The sequence below is a fragment of the Sinohyriopsis cumingii genome, chromosome 1, assembly GCF_028554795.1.
Source record: "Sinohyriopsis cumingii isolate HCF-2022 chromosome 1, ASM2855479v2, whole genome shotgun sequence".
Lineage (NCBI taxonomy): Eukaryota > Metazoa > Mollusca > Bivalvia > Unionida > Unionidae > Sinohyriopsis > Sinohyriopsis cumingii.
Window position 1 is genome coordinate 163,073,296 of NC_142961.1, and position 16,453 is coordinate 163,089,748.

General features: G+C 33.9%; 1 protein-coding gene across 7 annotated transcripts in view; it reads left to right on the plus strand.

The window, feature by feature from the left end:
• The window catches only part of LOC149808284 (kinesin-like protein KIF28), a 203,922-nt gene that overhangs the window by 101,928 nt on the left and 85,541 nt on the right, over positions 1–16,453 (plus strand). For all 7 annotated transcript variants that reach the window (XM_089975594.1, XM_089975606.1, XM_089975633.1 and 4 more), the window contains 2 exons: positions 8,235–8,302; positions 9,075–9,214. In XM_089975594.1, coding sequence (XP_089831720.1) covers positions 8,235–8,302; positions 9,075–9,214 — 208 coding nt within the window. The remainder of the gene's footprint in view (positions 1–8,234; positions 8,303–9,074; positions 9,215–16,453) is intronic.

Here is a 16,453-nt window from a genome sequence, read left to right on the forward strand (position 1 = left end):
CTTTACATGTAAATTTTATATCTAATATCCTGTGTCATCAAGGATTCACTGACATTTTAAACAAAAATCTGCAACAGAGAAGCATGTCTTCCTGCTTTTCTCTATTGTACATTTCAGACTTCAAGGATGTAGCTATTGCACACCCTTCCTTCCTGCAGTTACAAGTCCTGGCTTCCCATTGAGACTTTAACCTTTGACCTCAGCAAGGGTTAGAACCCTGGCTTAACAGATAGTCTCAGCTTTCTCCCATCCTGGATCCACCACTGTATTCTCACCAAGATCCCTCTAACTGCACTCCCTTCTCCCCATTCCCCTCTGACAAATGGATCAACATGTTTGGACCAGTATAAAAAAAATTGGCAAACTAGACCAATGATATCTATGTTACTGAAGTCTCTTGGTGAAACAATAGGTTATGCAGTGGATAACAAATGTTGTTGTTGTTGTCATTCTTTTGAGTTAGCCCCATTTTTCAGTGCAAGATAGGCTATACATAGGATTCCCAAGTGGCCGAGTGGTCTAAAGTGCTCACCATTACAGATCACTGCCATCTCACTTCTTCTGTGTGGGTTCGAGTCTTGGATCGGCCAGAGTGGGTATGTGAGAAAGCTTGCCAGTAGCTTCTCATGGGTCGGTGGTTCTTTCTGGGGTTTTCCCGGGTTCTTCCTCCACCATTTATACTGGCTGCTATATATAGCCTATCTTGTGCAGAAAAATGTCATTAAACCCTACAACAAGAACAACAACAACAATAGGCTATACATAGTGACCAGAATATTGGAGGAAGAACCCAGGAAAGTTCCAGTAAGAACCACTTACCCACTAGAAGCAAGTGACAAGATTTCTCACATACCCACACTTGAATCCACATGGACAGGGGTGAAATGACAATGATTGATAAAGGTGAATACTTTGGACCACTCAGCCACCTGGGGCATCAAATAATAATGTATCCAGATACACAGGACATGGTCATACAATTGAAATATCATTTGAAGAACAATGAAGCAAGTATTTCAAGCCAGAGCCAAAAGTTACACAAAAAAACTATTACAAGACAACATTTGACCTTCCTGTATCTGGCACATATGGTGATATATATTTTTATATAAACAAGTTTATGGCTAGATCTGCCTAATACTTGGGATTATATATGGTTTCAGATGGTACTTGTTATTTTGATCTTTGCTCCTATCCAAGGATTTTACCTTCATTGGTATGTCAAATAGGATAGGTGCCAATAGGTAATATTTGTACAGATATTATATTGTAAATTTTGTTTCCAAGTACTACAGTACATTTATTATCATGTTGTTTTTTGAAGGTCATACAAGACATTGATATTTGTACCTCTGATTCTTGCATTCTCATTTGCTAGATTTCTCCATGACTTTATGTGCATTGTGTTTTACCTTCAGAAAATAAAGTATTATATTATTCAATAGTGAAAGCATAACTCCCTAGCAAAGAATATTATTCGACATTATTGATCGTACATTTTTCAAAATTGAGTTCATTATCAGGTCAAAAAGTAAATTAATATCTCATTATAATGCAGTCTGTGGGAGCCATAGAGTATACTGCCTTATAGTGTGATTACCTTATAATGAAGTACATAAATCCTATAATTTCCCTACAGCTTAATGTAACTGGATCCATGACTGTACTTAGCAGAAACTGTGTTATAATAAGAGGCCCTACTGTGGGGGAATACTGCATCTATGTATGATGTTTAATGGCATATCAACACAAAATTGGCCATATAGTGCCAATTAAAAGTTCAGCTGTATAAAAGATAACGAGTAAAGTTACAACAATTCTTTTATTTAAAATGAGAGAGAAAGGTAACAAAATGTATAAAATGTGAAGAATTGTTTTATTTTATGCAAGATTTATTAAGTATCACTAGTAAATAACTATTTAATACTGATCTATCTTTCTGTCCACCTACCTAATTATCAATCTGTCTGTCTACCTACCTAATGATCAGTCTACCTACCTACCTAATGATCATTCTGTCTGCATACCTAATGATCTATCTCTCTACTTACCTAATCATACATCTACTTATCTTTCTCTCTACCAACTTTGTCATCTGTCTGTCTACCTACCTAATGATCAATCAGTCTGTCTACATACCTAATGATCTATCTCTCTACTTACCTAATCATATATCTACTTATCTTTCTATCTCTCTACCAACTTTATCATTTGTCTTTCTACCTACCTAATTATCAATCTGTCTGTCTAGCTACCTTATCATGTGTCTGTCTACCTACTTAATGATGTATCTTTCTAACTACCTGATGATTTATCTGTCAACCTACACTACCTAATTATTTTTATTTGTCTGTCTACCAACCTAAAAATCTTTCTGTCTCTTTACCTACCATATGATCTGTCTGTCTACCTACCTAATGATTTATCTATCTAGCTAATGATCTGCATGCCTACCTAATGGTCTATCTATCTGTCTGTCTGTCTACCTACCAATCATGTGTTCCTATTTGTTTTCTTTTCATTCATCAACTCAGTAATCAATCCTCCCATCATCTGATCTATTTATCTGTTAATTTATGTAAAAGAAAAGATTCTAAGAATTTGGTCAGATGGACAAGCAAAGAAGCTGATCCAAAGCTGGTCTGTCTATAGATGTTACCTTTCTTAATTTACTTATTTTGCAGCACTGACTGCTAGTACTTAGAACTTCACAACATCTTACAAATCCTGATTGCTGATTGAGCACCTTTTGACCGAGCATGCAGCCTTTCACTAGAATAGAATTCAAGCATGCAACCTTTCAGTGGACTAAAATTGAAGCATGCAGCCTTTCACTGGACTAGAATTCAAGCATGCAACCTTTCACTGGACTAGAATTCAAACACACAACCTTTCACTGGACTAGAATTCAAGCATGCACCAACTCTATGCAAAGGATGCACATAAACATGCAATGAAAACAGGATTGGTCACTATCTACATTCTGTAAAAAGGTGGCAGTAATTGGCACTTCTGATTTATCACGTAATTGGCACTTCATATTTATCACGTATTTGGCACTTCAAATTTTTCATGTATTTGCCACTTCAAATTTATCACGTATTTGGCAAGACACCCAGGGAATGCCAAGATACATCACTTAACACATCTTACTCCAGAAGTTTGAACCACAGACAAATGTCAGAAAGCTAATTGTCAACATCAGAATTAATGAGGGACAAGAGAGTGGTACACAGACCATGTCTGCAGAACTTTAAAAATTTAAGGATGCTTTGGCAACAAGCATTTGCTAATTAATGGCTGGTTAATTATTCTTTGACACTTTCATTTGATGAATGCAATAACTTGGACATGCTAAATTCATTTATCTCCAAAAACTTTGATTTTATTCCTAACTAGAAGACTTCTAGTTCTGTACAGGGACTGACTAGATGTACTGGGTGGACAAGACTGCATTATCTTACACTCTGGATTGGAGCACTTTTTTACAAGTTTGCAATCGTGACATAGAACATAAGTGGTAAATCTTTCCAATTTCTCACCCATGCAACAAAGAAATCTAGCTGTTTTGCTAACCTTACTTTTCGTATCTCAGTCTAGTATTCTCAGACCAGTCATTTCAGTCAAGGTGTCCACACACTCAGAACTATTTTAAATAAAAGAAACCCTTGTCTTCTGCTGTGCCTGATGTAGTTGTTCTAAAATCAAACAACAACAACAACAACAAATATATAACAAAACATAGTAACTTAAGGTAAATCCATCTTTGAGAACACACCATACAAAAATATTTTGAGAATGACAAAGACACAAACGCATACGTTGTCAAACTTTTTGGTATTATGTTAGTTTGTTCAACACAGCAAGGTCTGTTTTATTCTGTGTGCAGGCCTAGATCAATACATTTTAAGGTCAGCATCATTAAATGTAGCTAAAGCTACGTAACTGGTTTTAAATACTTTGTGTGAAACAAATTATATACTGTTAGCTACATTTAATGACGCTGACCTGAAAAATGACTGCTACATATTGGATAAAATTCTCAATCCTGTGTGAAATGAACTATGACAGAAAACACTGATCCATGCATATAGACTATAGACCTATACACTTCATAGCCTCCCAACTCTCTTAACAACTATAGAAAACTTAGTAACAGCCAGAAATGTGTTCTGTCAAACATGCTTTATTCTAATTTTGTTAAGCATCTCCATTGTGACCCAGTTGAATCAAAAATATACCTACAATATTTAATGACAAATGATGCACTTACCAGCCAGAAGGAATCATTTATCCATCAATACATTAATCCATAAGCAAATTTCATGGCAGCACTTGCCATATTTCCAAGACAGAAAAATAAATTTTCAAAGAATCATTGATCTGAGCTTGAAAGTTTAACACATGGTTATCCGCTAAGGTCTGTATTTGTGCGTGAACTATATTGCACACGTGAGAAGTTCTTTACTACTTTAAAGGAAATTATTGGGTGAGAAAAAAATCTACGTTGGGGTTTGGACCGAGACAAGAAAATCCCAGTTGCGGGTTTACATTATATGTCTCCCCCCTCAGCAAGCCTCATGGGGAGACAAATAATGTAACCCCTTGACTGGGATTTCCTTGTCTTGGTCCAAACCCCAACATAGATTCTATATGTCATGTTCTGATCTCCACTGAGCATGGTTTGCTTTCAAAAGATCCAAGTTTTATACTGACATCAGATAATGTAGACAATATCCATGCTTTGGATGAGGATATTAAAGAATTTTAAAAGAATTTATGGTAAACTTTCATTTCACGTATTTGGCAACACAGAAACAAAATGAGCATTCAGATCAGAAACCAGTCCTCTTAGCAGCCTATTTAACAATCCTCTTAGCAGCCTGTTTAACAATCCTCTTAACAGCCTGTTTAACAATCCTCTTAGCAGCTGCTAATGTGCTGTACGATTATGGAATTGGATTCGTGAAATAAAAGCATACAGACTTTTTTATTCAGAAATTAAACCAGGGGAATAAATCAGGAATTAGGGTATTCAAAAATGTAACCCCAGACAAATTTTTTGAAAGTAAAGAAGGTAGATAAGGGAAATGCCTATCATTGTCACGAACAAAGATTTCAGTGTTATGGATACAAAGTGACAAATGTTTTGTAATATTATCATTGTCGTGGATGCAGGAAAGCAACTATTGATTTGAAATATTGTCAACCTCTTTCAAAACCAATTTATCAAGATACAGAATTTACTTGAAATTAGTTTTAGGACAACAGGGAATTCAATTGCTTGATTTCAGCTTAATCAAGATCAAGGTGTTCTGAAAATTCACAAACCTGTGGAAATCTGGATTGTACCATTCCAAGTTCTGCCTGATTGTCCCATCAGTTTAGACTGTTCATGTGATATTGAGCATATTGACAAATGGATGGATTATTATTTATACCCATTGATTTTGTAACAGTTTTCATATGCTAAGAATGCAAATGGTTTTGGGGAAAAATTCAGTAAAGTTGAACCTCCTAGAAACTGTATTCTGGTAACAGCAGATTTGGATAGTTTTTATGCTTAGAACAAGAAGTAAAGTCATGGTTTGGCTGTTTGGTCATGCTCGATAGTCCAGATTCAAATAAAAGTAAGGAAAGTATAGACTTTTTAGTTGTAACAGTATACAAGGGAACTAAATTTGCATAGGGAAATAATCTGGGTATATTTCAGGGAACTACATTCAACAGTTGCTGATTAATTGGTTCATTACAGTGATGTCGATTTTAAGAAGAAATATATTTTATTTAAGAACATGGGGTACAGCCATGTCTTCAAAGTAAAATTCATAGGCACAATTTTAAAATAGCATATTTACCAGCAATTCTGACATTTCACAACATAAAACTGGTGATGCAAAACTAGTAGCTTATGGTCATCCAGTGTTTTTAAGAAAAACAGATGAATGGTGATGCTATGCAAAAAATTACAGAAAACTTCAATTACCACAATACTAGAAAACCTGCAATATCAACTACCATATATACAAACAAAATAAAACATTGATTATTTGCTTGTACAAAATATTACAGTGTTTCACTGAATTTTGATTTTCTACATTGTACATGTCTCTATAATTGAAGCTAATTTTCTGATCATGATATCAACACAGAAGACTTACAGAAATCTGAAACAAACACAACTAAATATGATCTTGTTCAATTTAAATTATCTTTGTAAAGTAATAAAAGGTAAGTAGGAAAGACTGAGAGATAAGAGGAATGTATTATTACACCATGTTGTTACTGAGTGCCACAATAGCAATATGTAATGTTCTTTTTATACAGAAATTCCAGACTAGTCCAGCAGGATGAAAGACTCATCTTGGTCCTATCTAAGGCATTCTTTAGTTCAAGCCTGTGTAATTTATTGTTGATCAACAATCGCTGTTAGGATAATAAACATTGTTCACCTGCTGGCACAGGTGTGAAGAGAATCCAGGTCAGCATTTTATCTATATCAGGGTGCACACACACACACACACACACCTGTGTTCTGTCCAGCCCTCAGAGCAAATTAAAACAACACAGAAATCTAGCCGGTGAACAGTAATTATTTTAAAGAAATTAGTGTTTGCAGCCTTCGAGTGGTCAAGGAAAATGCAATCTGGCCCTTGGCCAAAAGGTTGTGCACCCCTGATCTATTTCAATTCCCTTTGACACTTGTGTTGTTCTCAAGATCACACATAAAATGACTGACCACCACACTTGTATTATCATTCTGTCTTGGATAGGTGTGAAGTTTGAACATAATATTTGTTTATGAGTTTGAGTATTTTGTTGAAGGATATTAATACTTTTGTCTGCTTTTCTGACAAAATGTTAATATTTACTTAGTTACTCCTACATACACAGTCCAATAAATGATAATGTCAGACCAATAGAGTGATGCACCTAGAATAGTATAAAGCCATAAAACAATATAAAATTATTTAAGTTTTTTGACAGAAAAGAATATTTTTCCAGAATAATTAAAAGGTATAAACTAAAGATAAAGAAGTGAAAACTAAGAAGAAGAAAAAAATGACCATGTTTTGAAAGGGTTCTGTTATTTGTGAATAAGGCATACAAATTTGTGTCTCCGTGTATATTTCTTATTAGAAGTGACAGTGATAAAAGAAATCACACTCAGCCTGCAAAGAATTTAAAAGAAGTTTTCCTGTGGCTGGATTTTTAAGGCTGCTGACTGCTTTCCAATACACACTCACCCCAAGGAGAAAATTCCTTTGCTGGGCTTAATATGTTGTCTTAAATCTCATATTTCTTTGCTGGTGTTTTTTTTTCTTCTACCACTTGTTTTGGGATTTCGACATGAACAAAATATATGTGCTGCCATTAAATATTCCTAATAATAATGCAATGACAATTAAACAATACAAAAAGTCCAAATACTAACTCAAGTTTTTCAGACAAAATCATGTTTTGGTCGATCTCTATTATTTATCTCTCCTCCACCAAATGTCGCTGATTTTTATTCAAAGAATTGAATAGTTGTCATGGACCAACCTGGATCCCTTTATTACTTATAGCACCTCATAAAACTTCTGCATTTTGCCTTAAACTCTCTAGATTACAGTAATAACCAGTCAATTAACATTTTGTATTGTACACCCGTTAACATTCTAAATCATGTCTAAGCCACACATCATTGCACCAGTATAACATTTCTGGTCCCAGTAGACTGTTTCCCACTGTTGTTGTTGTTGTTGTTGTAGGGTTTGGTGCCACTTTTCAGCACACGATAGACTGTACATAGCGGCCAGTATTAATGGTGGAGGAAGAACCCGGAAAGAACCACCGACCCACGAGAAGCTACTGGCAAGCTTTCTCACCTACCCACATAGACTTGAACCCATGTAGACAGAGGTGAGATGGCAGTGATCCATAACGGAGGGCGCTTTAGACCACTTGACCACTCGGGGACCCATTTCCCACTGTAATATGTGGATAGAATATGTAAAAATTCCATTTTTTTTTATCAATTTGTACAAAATCTTTTATTTTTCAAAATTGGTGGATTTCAGCTATAAAATGGTACGTGTGGCAGATGGCCTTTAAAATGGTACTTTGTCCTGTTGCTGGTAGAATCACATGATTGATATAGTGAGACTAGTTGGAGTTTCAGATTGAATACACTAACACTTTTAGGATATGAGAATTACTGAGTGAAGAAATTCACTGTGTTAATATTTCAGATTGCAGCCCTTAGTCCAGCAGACATCAACTATGATGAAACCTTGTCAACACTGCGATATGCTGACAGGTAGGTGTTTTTTATTCATGTCTGCAAAGCTAGGCACAGGCATGATAGAGTTATGTCCCTTACATTAAGCTTTTATTGGTACAATGCTCATGCCTAGAAATTTAGTAAATTGTTATGTTTAATGAAATACATATTTTATATTTTCCTGATGCCAGTATAACTGATTTTTATTCAGATCTCTAGTTTTTCATTTCGCAAATATTTTTTCAGGGACAGTATAAACTTATTAATTTGAAATATATTAATTTTATACTTGCAGTCTGACAAAATTACAGTTCAGGTTTCATACAAATAATAATTGCAAACTCTCAAAAAATGAAAAATAAAATTTGAAGCTTTTGTAAAATCAAATTTATGTTCACGTATGCAATGGGGACCATGCTATTTTTGAGCAGAACACTGCTGCATCCATGTGAATGCAGAATTTGCTAGGTTATTATTTTTTTTTAAAGTATCAGTGTTTGATGTTATTCATTGATGGTACTGTATTAATTCCACACTTTGATTAGGTTTCCCTTTTGCATTTGCATATGTAAATAAATCTATATCTGACATAATTACAAACCCATCCCAATTGCACAGGTTATCATTTAAGACTTATTACATCCAAAAGTTGAAATCCTTCACTTTGCAAAGTCAAAAAATTGTCATACTATTGGTACAGAAAAAAAGAATGCTCAACAATCTAATTCTGAACCTATTTCAGACTTGTATTGTATATTGCGAGAGTTTTAGAAAGAAAATATCACAGTGAATTTGTATGCTTACACAGAGCCAAGAAAATCCAGAACAAGGCAGTGGTCAATGAGAGCCCAACTGAACGTCTCATCAGAGAGTTGAAGGAGGAGAATGCTAAATTGATGCAGCTTCTACAGAAACAACAAGGAATAAAGGGTGGTGGTGATACATCAGGTTGGTTGTTACAACTTATTTGTCCACAGGTGGATTTACATTACTTCATTTGTGGATCTCAGTCAAACAAAAAGAAAAAATATAATATGGTCATTTAATACCCATACCCTTTGTATGCTTATTATTTTATTCCTCCCATATTATTTCTCCACAAGTAAAGCAGGTTCTATGCAACAGTGAAATATGATAGTAATAACATTGGATTTAGTATAGATTTTGATGGAAGAAAGTCCAGATTTTAAATTCAGATGTTTGTGTAGTATATTGAATCTTTTTTTCAATAGAATTCTGTTCAAACTGATGCCACTGATCCCATAAAGTGTTTTGTTAGAGGTCCAGGGTTCCACTATGCATGAAATATGAATTTGTCATTGTGGGTTACTATTCATTTTCATTGATTTTAAGGTTGTTACAAACCACCAATTTTAAGGCGCAGTCAGCAGTCAATGATTAACATGTGAAGTCAGTCGGACCCCCTTTCAGAAGCGTATCTACAAATTTAAAAATGGTTATTTTGGCAGAACCTCAAAACACTATTCCATGAAAATGAATTTGCAATATTGTATATACTCACCTTTAAGCCGAGTCCAAGTGAAAAACCTATATACCCTGATCTGCTGTTGCATACTGTGCTGGAAGATGGGCATCTGTTTTGTTCGCTGTGCCAATTACTCCTAAGAAACTGCATTGACCCAGATCTACTTTCACTTTTCACATTTTGCTGTGGTAGATCTGGATCTGTGCAGTTTGCTATTGGACTCAACTTACAAGCAAGTATATACAGTACTTAATAAGGTAATCTCCCTCATGATCTCCATTTCAATCTGCAGACTTATCTTTATCTCTTTTTCTTCTATTATTTGATCATATCTTGTCACCATCTGTCAATAAAGAGTTTTAAATTTCTTTTATCTTTAGTACTCAGAGAAATATCTCAAGTTTGCAATGCACAATAATTACATGAATAGTATTACCTGATAAATAATATACATGAAAACAGTTACCATCACACTTGCTTATAAGTCGAGTTAAACTGCAAACATCAAAGATCCTGATCTTCCGTAGCAAAATGCACATGCAGCTCAGAGTCTATGTAGTTTGTTCTGCTGATTACTCTTAATAACTGCACAGATCCAAATCTGCTGACACATTATGCAATGGCAGATCTAGGACTGTGCGGTTTGCAGTTGGACTCGTCTTATAAGCAAGTATTTCATGGTATTAATAGTTGACTGGGGTGACCCTGTTACCAATTATGCTGGCTGCCATGTATAGCCTATCTTATGCTGAGAAATGATGTTAAACCCAAAATAACAGTAACACATAAGAACTGAATTTCATATTTTATAGCATTCATGAAGCCATAAAGCTTGAAAAATGATTGACACACTGTATGAACAGCCATAATGAAGCAAGGGCCATTCATACATAGGGTGTAATTAATTTTCAAGTTTCATGACTTCATTAACCTATAAATGAAGTTCAATGCTTATAATTACAAATAGTTATAAAAGAAAAAAAATTAATTTTAAGAAATAACAAGTATATTTTCAAAATGTAGATATATTGTCAAAGTACACATGACGCATGTATTAATACATCAGTAGTTCCTTTCTGGTGCTGTGATCTAACAACATCTGGTTTTCTGTTTTGCATGATGCAGTTTTCACCAGTCCAAGTGCTTGATACAAAGGTTTTGTAAAAGTTTGTAATTGTAACTGTTTTCATCTGATGCAGATGTGGATAAAATCGTAAAGATGTGCCAGAAATAACTGTGACAGCAAAATGTAGTTGTAATAAATTGATGTTTAATGGCATAATTTTTTGTACAACAATAGAGTAGTAGATCTTGGTATAATTGAGTAAATACAGTCTAGGATGCTAGAGAGATAACTGAGAATTAAATGAATATAGGTGCTGAATCAGACAGATAATCATTGTTAAAGCTTGGTGAAAACATGAATCTTGAATAAAAGATAGGTTAATCAGTAATCAATCATAGACTTCCTAGACATTATTTGACTGTTTACCTTCAATCTTGCAGTATTAGCTTCCATCTCAGTTTCTCAAGAGACTGTCAAGTAACACAACATCTGTCTCTATATATGCCAGTTCCATTTGATTGACTCTGTTTTGGCACTATCTCAACTGTAGACATAAATTTCTAAAAGATATAATGTCATTATACACATAAGCATTGTTAGCTGTTGCATTTAGTTTGTAACAAGTAGATGAAGCAAACTTGGCCAGCTTATAGTCATGCTGTAGCATAGAGATTTGGAATAGTCTGTTTATAGTCATGCTGTAGCATAGAAATTTGGAATAGTCTGTTTATAGTCATGCTGTAGCATAGAAATTTGGAATAGTCTGTTTATAGTCATGCTGTAGCATAGAGATTTGGAATAGTCTGTGAATTTGTTATTTTTCATGCAGTTTTCATTCATTTTTGGCTGTCATAAATTTGAATACTCTGCAAACAATTGTCCTGCTGGGCAAACAGTAGGACTTCTTCCCTATTCCAGGAATTTAGTTTAAACTGTATTTATTTGAGAAACTTTGTCAAATGCAATTACAAGCATATGCTTTTGGGGATTCATTGAAAGCATAAGCTTATTAGTAACATGAAAGAAAATATAACATCAAAGATCTTGATGCTGGTACAATGATTTTACAGAAAATATATATACACTTACATACAAAGCATAATAATGAATAAAAACTAATTAACTGTCATACACTTACATACAAAGCATAATAATGAATAAAAACTAATTAACTGTCATACACTTACTTACAAAGCATAATAATGAATAAAAACTAATTAACTGTCATACACTTACATACAAAGCATAATAATGAATAAAAACTAATTAACTGTGATTCAAAAGGTTGCGAGTTCAGTCAATTAATGAAATCTCTTAGTCATTCTAATGTAAGTTTGCACAGCGAAAAGTATTTGTGTGTTGTTTTCTACAGTTAACACACGGTTGCCAAATAATAATGTTTCAATCGTAGGAGCAAAAGGGAGTGTGTATAGGATTTGATCTATAAGATTTGAATATTTGGAACAGTCTAGAAGAAAGTGTTTTGCATTCTCAATTTTGCTGCAGTAGCAATATTTATTGCTAAATGCATGATTCATATATAAATCATAATTTAAGTTACTACAATTCGTTCTCAGCCTAGCATGCATGATCTTAGATATTCTATCACCAGTGCAGAGAAAAACTTGGTTTAGCGCAGAACAAATTGTATTGTAAATGTCTGTTCACCGATGTATTGTTGAATCACCCAGTGAAAAATCTGACTGATTATTTGAAATTATATCATGTTGAACAATGTAATTGTTTCTGTATTTATACACTCACTTATCAAAAACTTTTGATAAACTACATGGTAAAGATATAGAGGATAGTTTGACACAATGGTTTTAGAGCCTTTCGTATGCACAGGCACTATGTTTGCTAGTTCCATCTATCTGGAAACACTGAAGTTTGCACTGAAATACCGAATAAGCAGCATAGTGGATATTGAACTGGCTGCAATTTTTTTGCGGGAATTTAGGATGCAGCAAGTCAGGGCTGCATTGCTTTTGATGGATTTAAACCTATTAAGACAGTATAAACATCATTGTTGGTTGTAAAAATCTCATCAAGAATGTTAAATATTGTAGAGCTAATTCATGGATCAGAGGTAAAGTTTGATTTGTATAGTTGAATGCTCACAAAATACATCATTTGAAAATCATTCCATGAATACTCAATGAACATTATCCTTCTGGACAAACAGTATGTCCCCTTCTCTATTCAGAAACAGTATGTCCCCTTCTCTATTCACAAACAGTATGACCCCTTCTCTATTCACAAACAGTATGACCCATTCTCTATTCACAAATAGTATGACCCTTTCTCTATTCCATCAATTTAAGCATAGAGAAAAATATAACTTCTCTGAAAATCATGAAATTTGATGCTCATGAAAATTAATGAATTCACAGTAAGTTGTATAATGGTATATGCTAAATACTATGGTCACTTCATTTTATGAAAGTATGGTTTCAACATAAATATCTTGACCAGTATGTTTCATATAGATATTTTCCCTTTTCATTGCTACTGCATATACCTGTATACATGACTTGTTCAATTGCTGATAGCATAGTCTGCAGATCTACCATCACATAATTTCAGTTTGCTTGAAATTTTAAGTACAACATATAGTGTATACTAATCATTGTGCCAGTCCAGATTCTTCAAATGTGGTTTGCTTTTAACATGACATGGTTTGTACAACCTTGAAGAAAGAGTTTAATTTGAAAACTTTTGAATTTCAAACATGTTTTGTTTCTTTAAAAGTCTTTGAGTTTGGCTAAAAACTTGAATAAAATTTGTATAACTCTTTAAATTAATTATTAAAAAAAAGACTGTAGTTTCCAAATGTAATAAATGAATAAAGAAAATGGGATAGAACTGGGTGAATCAAAAGACACATAACAAGGGTAGAGCAGCATTCCTTAGTTGTTACATTGTTAATTGTTTTTCTACAACTGTTGTGTCTGTTTATATATGAGTATAGTAACAGATAAAGTTCAATTTCTATAAGAAAAAAATTCCTTGAAAACTTGTAGAAATCTTTGAAAACTCCTTGAAAGGTTCTTGAAAAAAATTCTCCAGGGTTGTATGAGTCGTACAGTAACATATATAGCATTTGATTATAATAGTCATGTATTTGAATGTGGATGTGCATTTCTGTTGTTGTAGGTAAGTTTTGTTATTGCAAAAATTTGTTGAAAACATTTTTAATTGTAACACATTTTATGCTGTAATTCTCACAGATGAAGAAAAATTGGGTAAGCGAATTGTTGGTGCTGTAATTTTATACATGTACTGGTAATATGTTTGTTATAATTGTCACTTCAAGTGAAATGCACCAAACAGTGACAAATGGCTGGGAAATATTCAGCTTGTCTCTTCCAGGGCAATATTGTCAGGACAACCTATGTTAAACAAATCACTGGTATGGACAAAATAGTCTTTTAATTTATCAGTCTTTGATATTTTTTATTTGTTGAAACTTGTGATAGGCAATGGTTTTCCAGAAATTGGAAAAAGAAGGAATGCATCTATACCTCAAATATGTAATGCCAGAAGCATGATACTCTGTGTATTAAAAACAGATTATTGTTGTATGAATATGTTATTCACATATCTGAATTCATGTATTTTGTATAAAAGTTATAAAATCCTGCATTTTACATCTATCTTAAACAATATATTGTTAGACAATTCAAGGATTCAATACTGCACAGTTATGTTTATAGAGTACTATTTCATTAAAACATAATTGATAGACAATTCCACTATTTTATACCATACCTGGCAGCTCTCAAACTGGGAGAAAATGACTCCCAATATTTGGGGTTGTTCCACGCCTACCTCCTGATTCATAATATTTCCCAAGTTTTGCAGAGAACTATGGATTATTACATTATGTCTGTCAATTTTAATTTTTCCTAAAAAAAATCATACATGAATACATATATCTTATGCAAATCACTGAAGCCACATTCAATTTTATCACCACCTGAATATTGTTGTGATGAAATAATTATTATCACATTACAAAGAATTTTTTCTTCATTAAATAGAATGTTAAGTTTAAGCATTAATCGCATCAGTTTAGGATTTTTTAAACCTCACAACAATACCAGAATCAGAAAATAAACCACAACAAAATATAAACTGCAACAATAAAATTGTTAACAATTTCAATCCCAAGAATGATCACTGTGAATGCTGTAGCATCTCCATTCCCACCAAAGAAACTTACACGAGGAACACCTGGCATTATTGTACCATATATATATATAAACATTAATTACCATCATTTAATTAAAAGAAGGAATGAAGAAACTTACCATGCAGCTTACATGCATTGAAAAATCTAATTAGGAATAAATATGTTATTTAGTAAACAATGTTAAATGCCTTTCAAGTTGAGAAAAAGGAAATAAGGTCAGATATAAAACATGGGAAAAATAGATGTCACATGTATGGTAGCTTGAGACTGTGTATTTACAAATAGGGCATCGTTTATTAGTCAATCAATTGCTGGTGCTTACATGACTGTAGAAGATGGTTTCTTTGAATTATGTCGGAGGGTCAGTCCTTTTCACAAGATAATTGCAATGATTAGGATTAACTGTTAATTAGTCACACTGGCTTTCTTGCTTTCTTACTTAAGACTAACCTTTAGCTATTGGGCAGTTTTGCCACAGCTGACCAGAATATGAAAGAAGGGCACATCTTGGTGGAAAATAAGGCAGGCACATCACAAGGAGAAAAAGCACATCCTTTGAGAATTTCACATGCATTGGACTGTAAGATCGATCAATATTTAGTGAAAATGAGGCTCAAAAATGCAGTGAAAAACCTCACGATTCTAGGTCCCAATCTCCCAATTTTTTATATTCAACATCCCTATTTGGCTTCTGAAAAGTTGACCGATATGTTATTCTGAAACAGTTTTGTGTATAGAGAACTCCTTCATCATAACCTGACTCCAATTTAATGTGATAATGTGATCATCATGCCATAGACCTGCATTTAAAAATTTAAAATAAGCAAGTAGCTTTCTTCTGAATATAGCTAAAGAAGCCCAGCTGGTAGAGCATTGGACATGTAATCCAAGGGTCATGGGTTTGATACCCACCCTGGCAAGCTGTGTCATTTGCCTTAGTGTGTCCTAGTTAATATTTTGTTTGATCTCAAGTTCTGCTTCATCAAACAGTTGCTTATTAGATATGCATGTCTTGAACATATCTAATGATTTCTTAGCGGAGATTTCCAATTGAGCCTATTTAGTCACAAGCCTGAAAGCAGTTGCCATTTTCAAACTGTTTGCTTGCATGATGTACCAACAATAATGAAAGTTAGTTAGCCATTTGAGATTCATCTCCATTAAACAGAAGTACATGTAGACTGCAAGTACTATATCTATTCACCTGTAAGTTGAGTCCACTGCAAATGATAGACCCTGATCTGACATTGCATAATGTGACTACAGATCAGGTCTGTGTTGTTTGTTCTACTGGTTACTCCTAGCACATTGGATAGACCCAGATCTGCCAACACATTATGCAACAGCAGATCTGGGCCTGTACAGTTTGCAGTTGAACTTGACTTCTAAGTGAGTATAGGCGATACATATGGCTGATATGCTACTAAGGCTTATATCTAT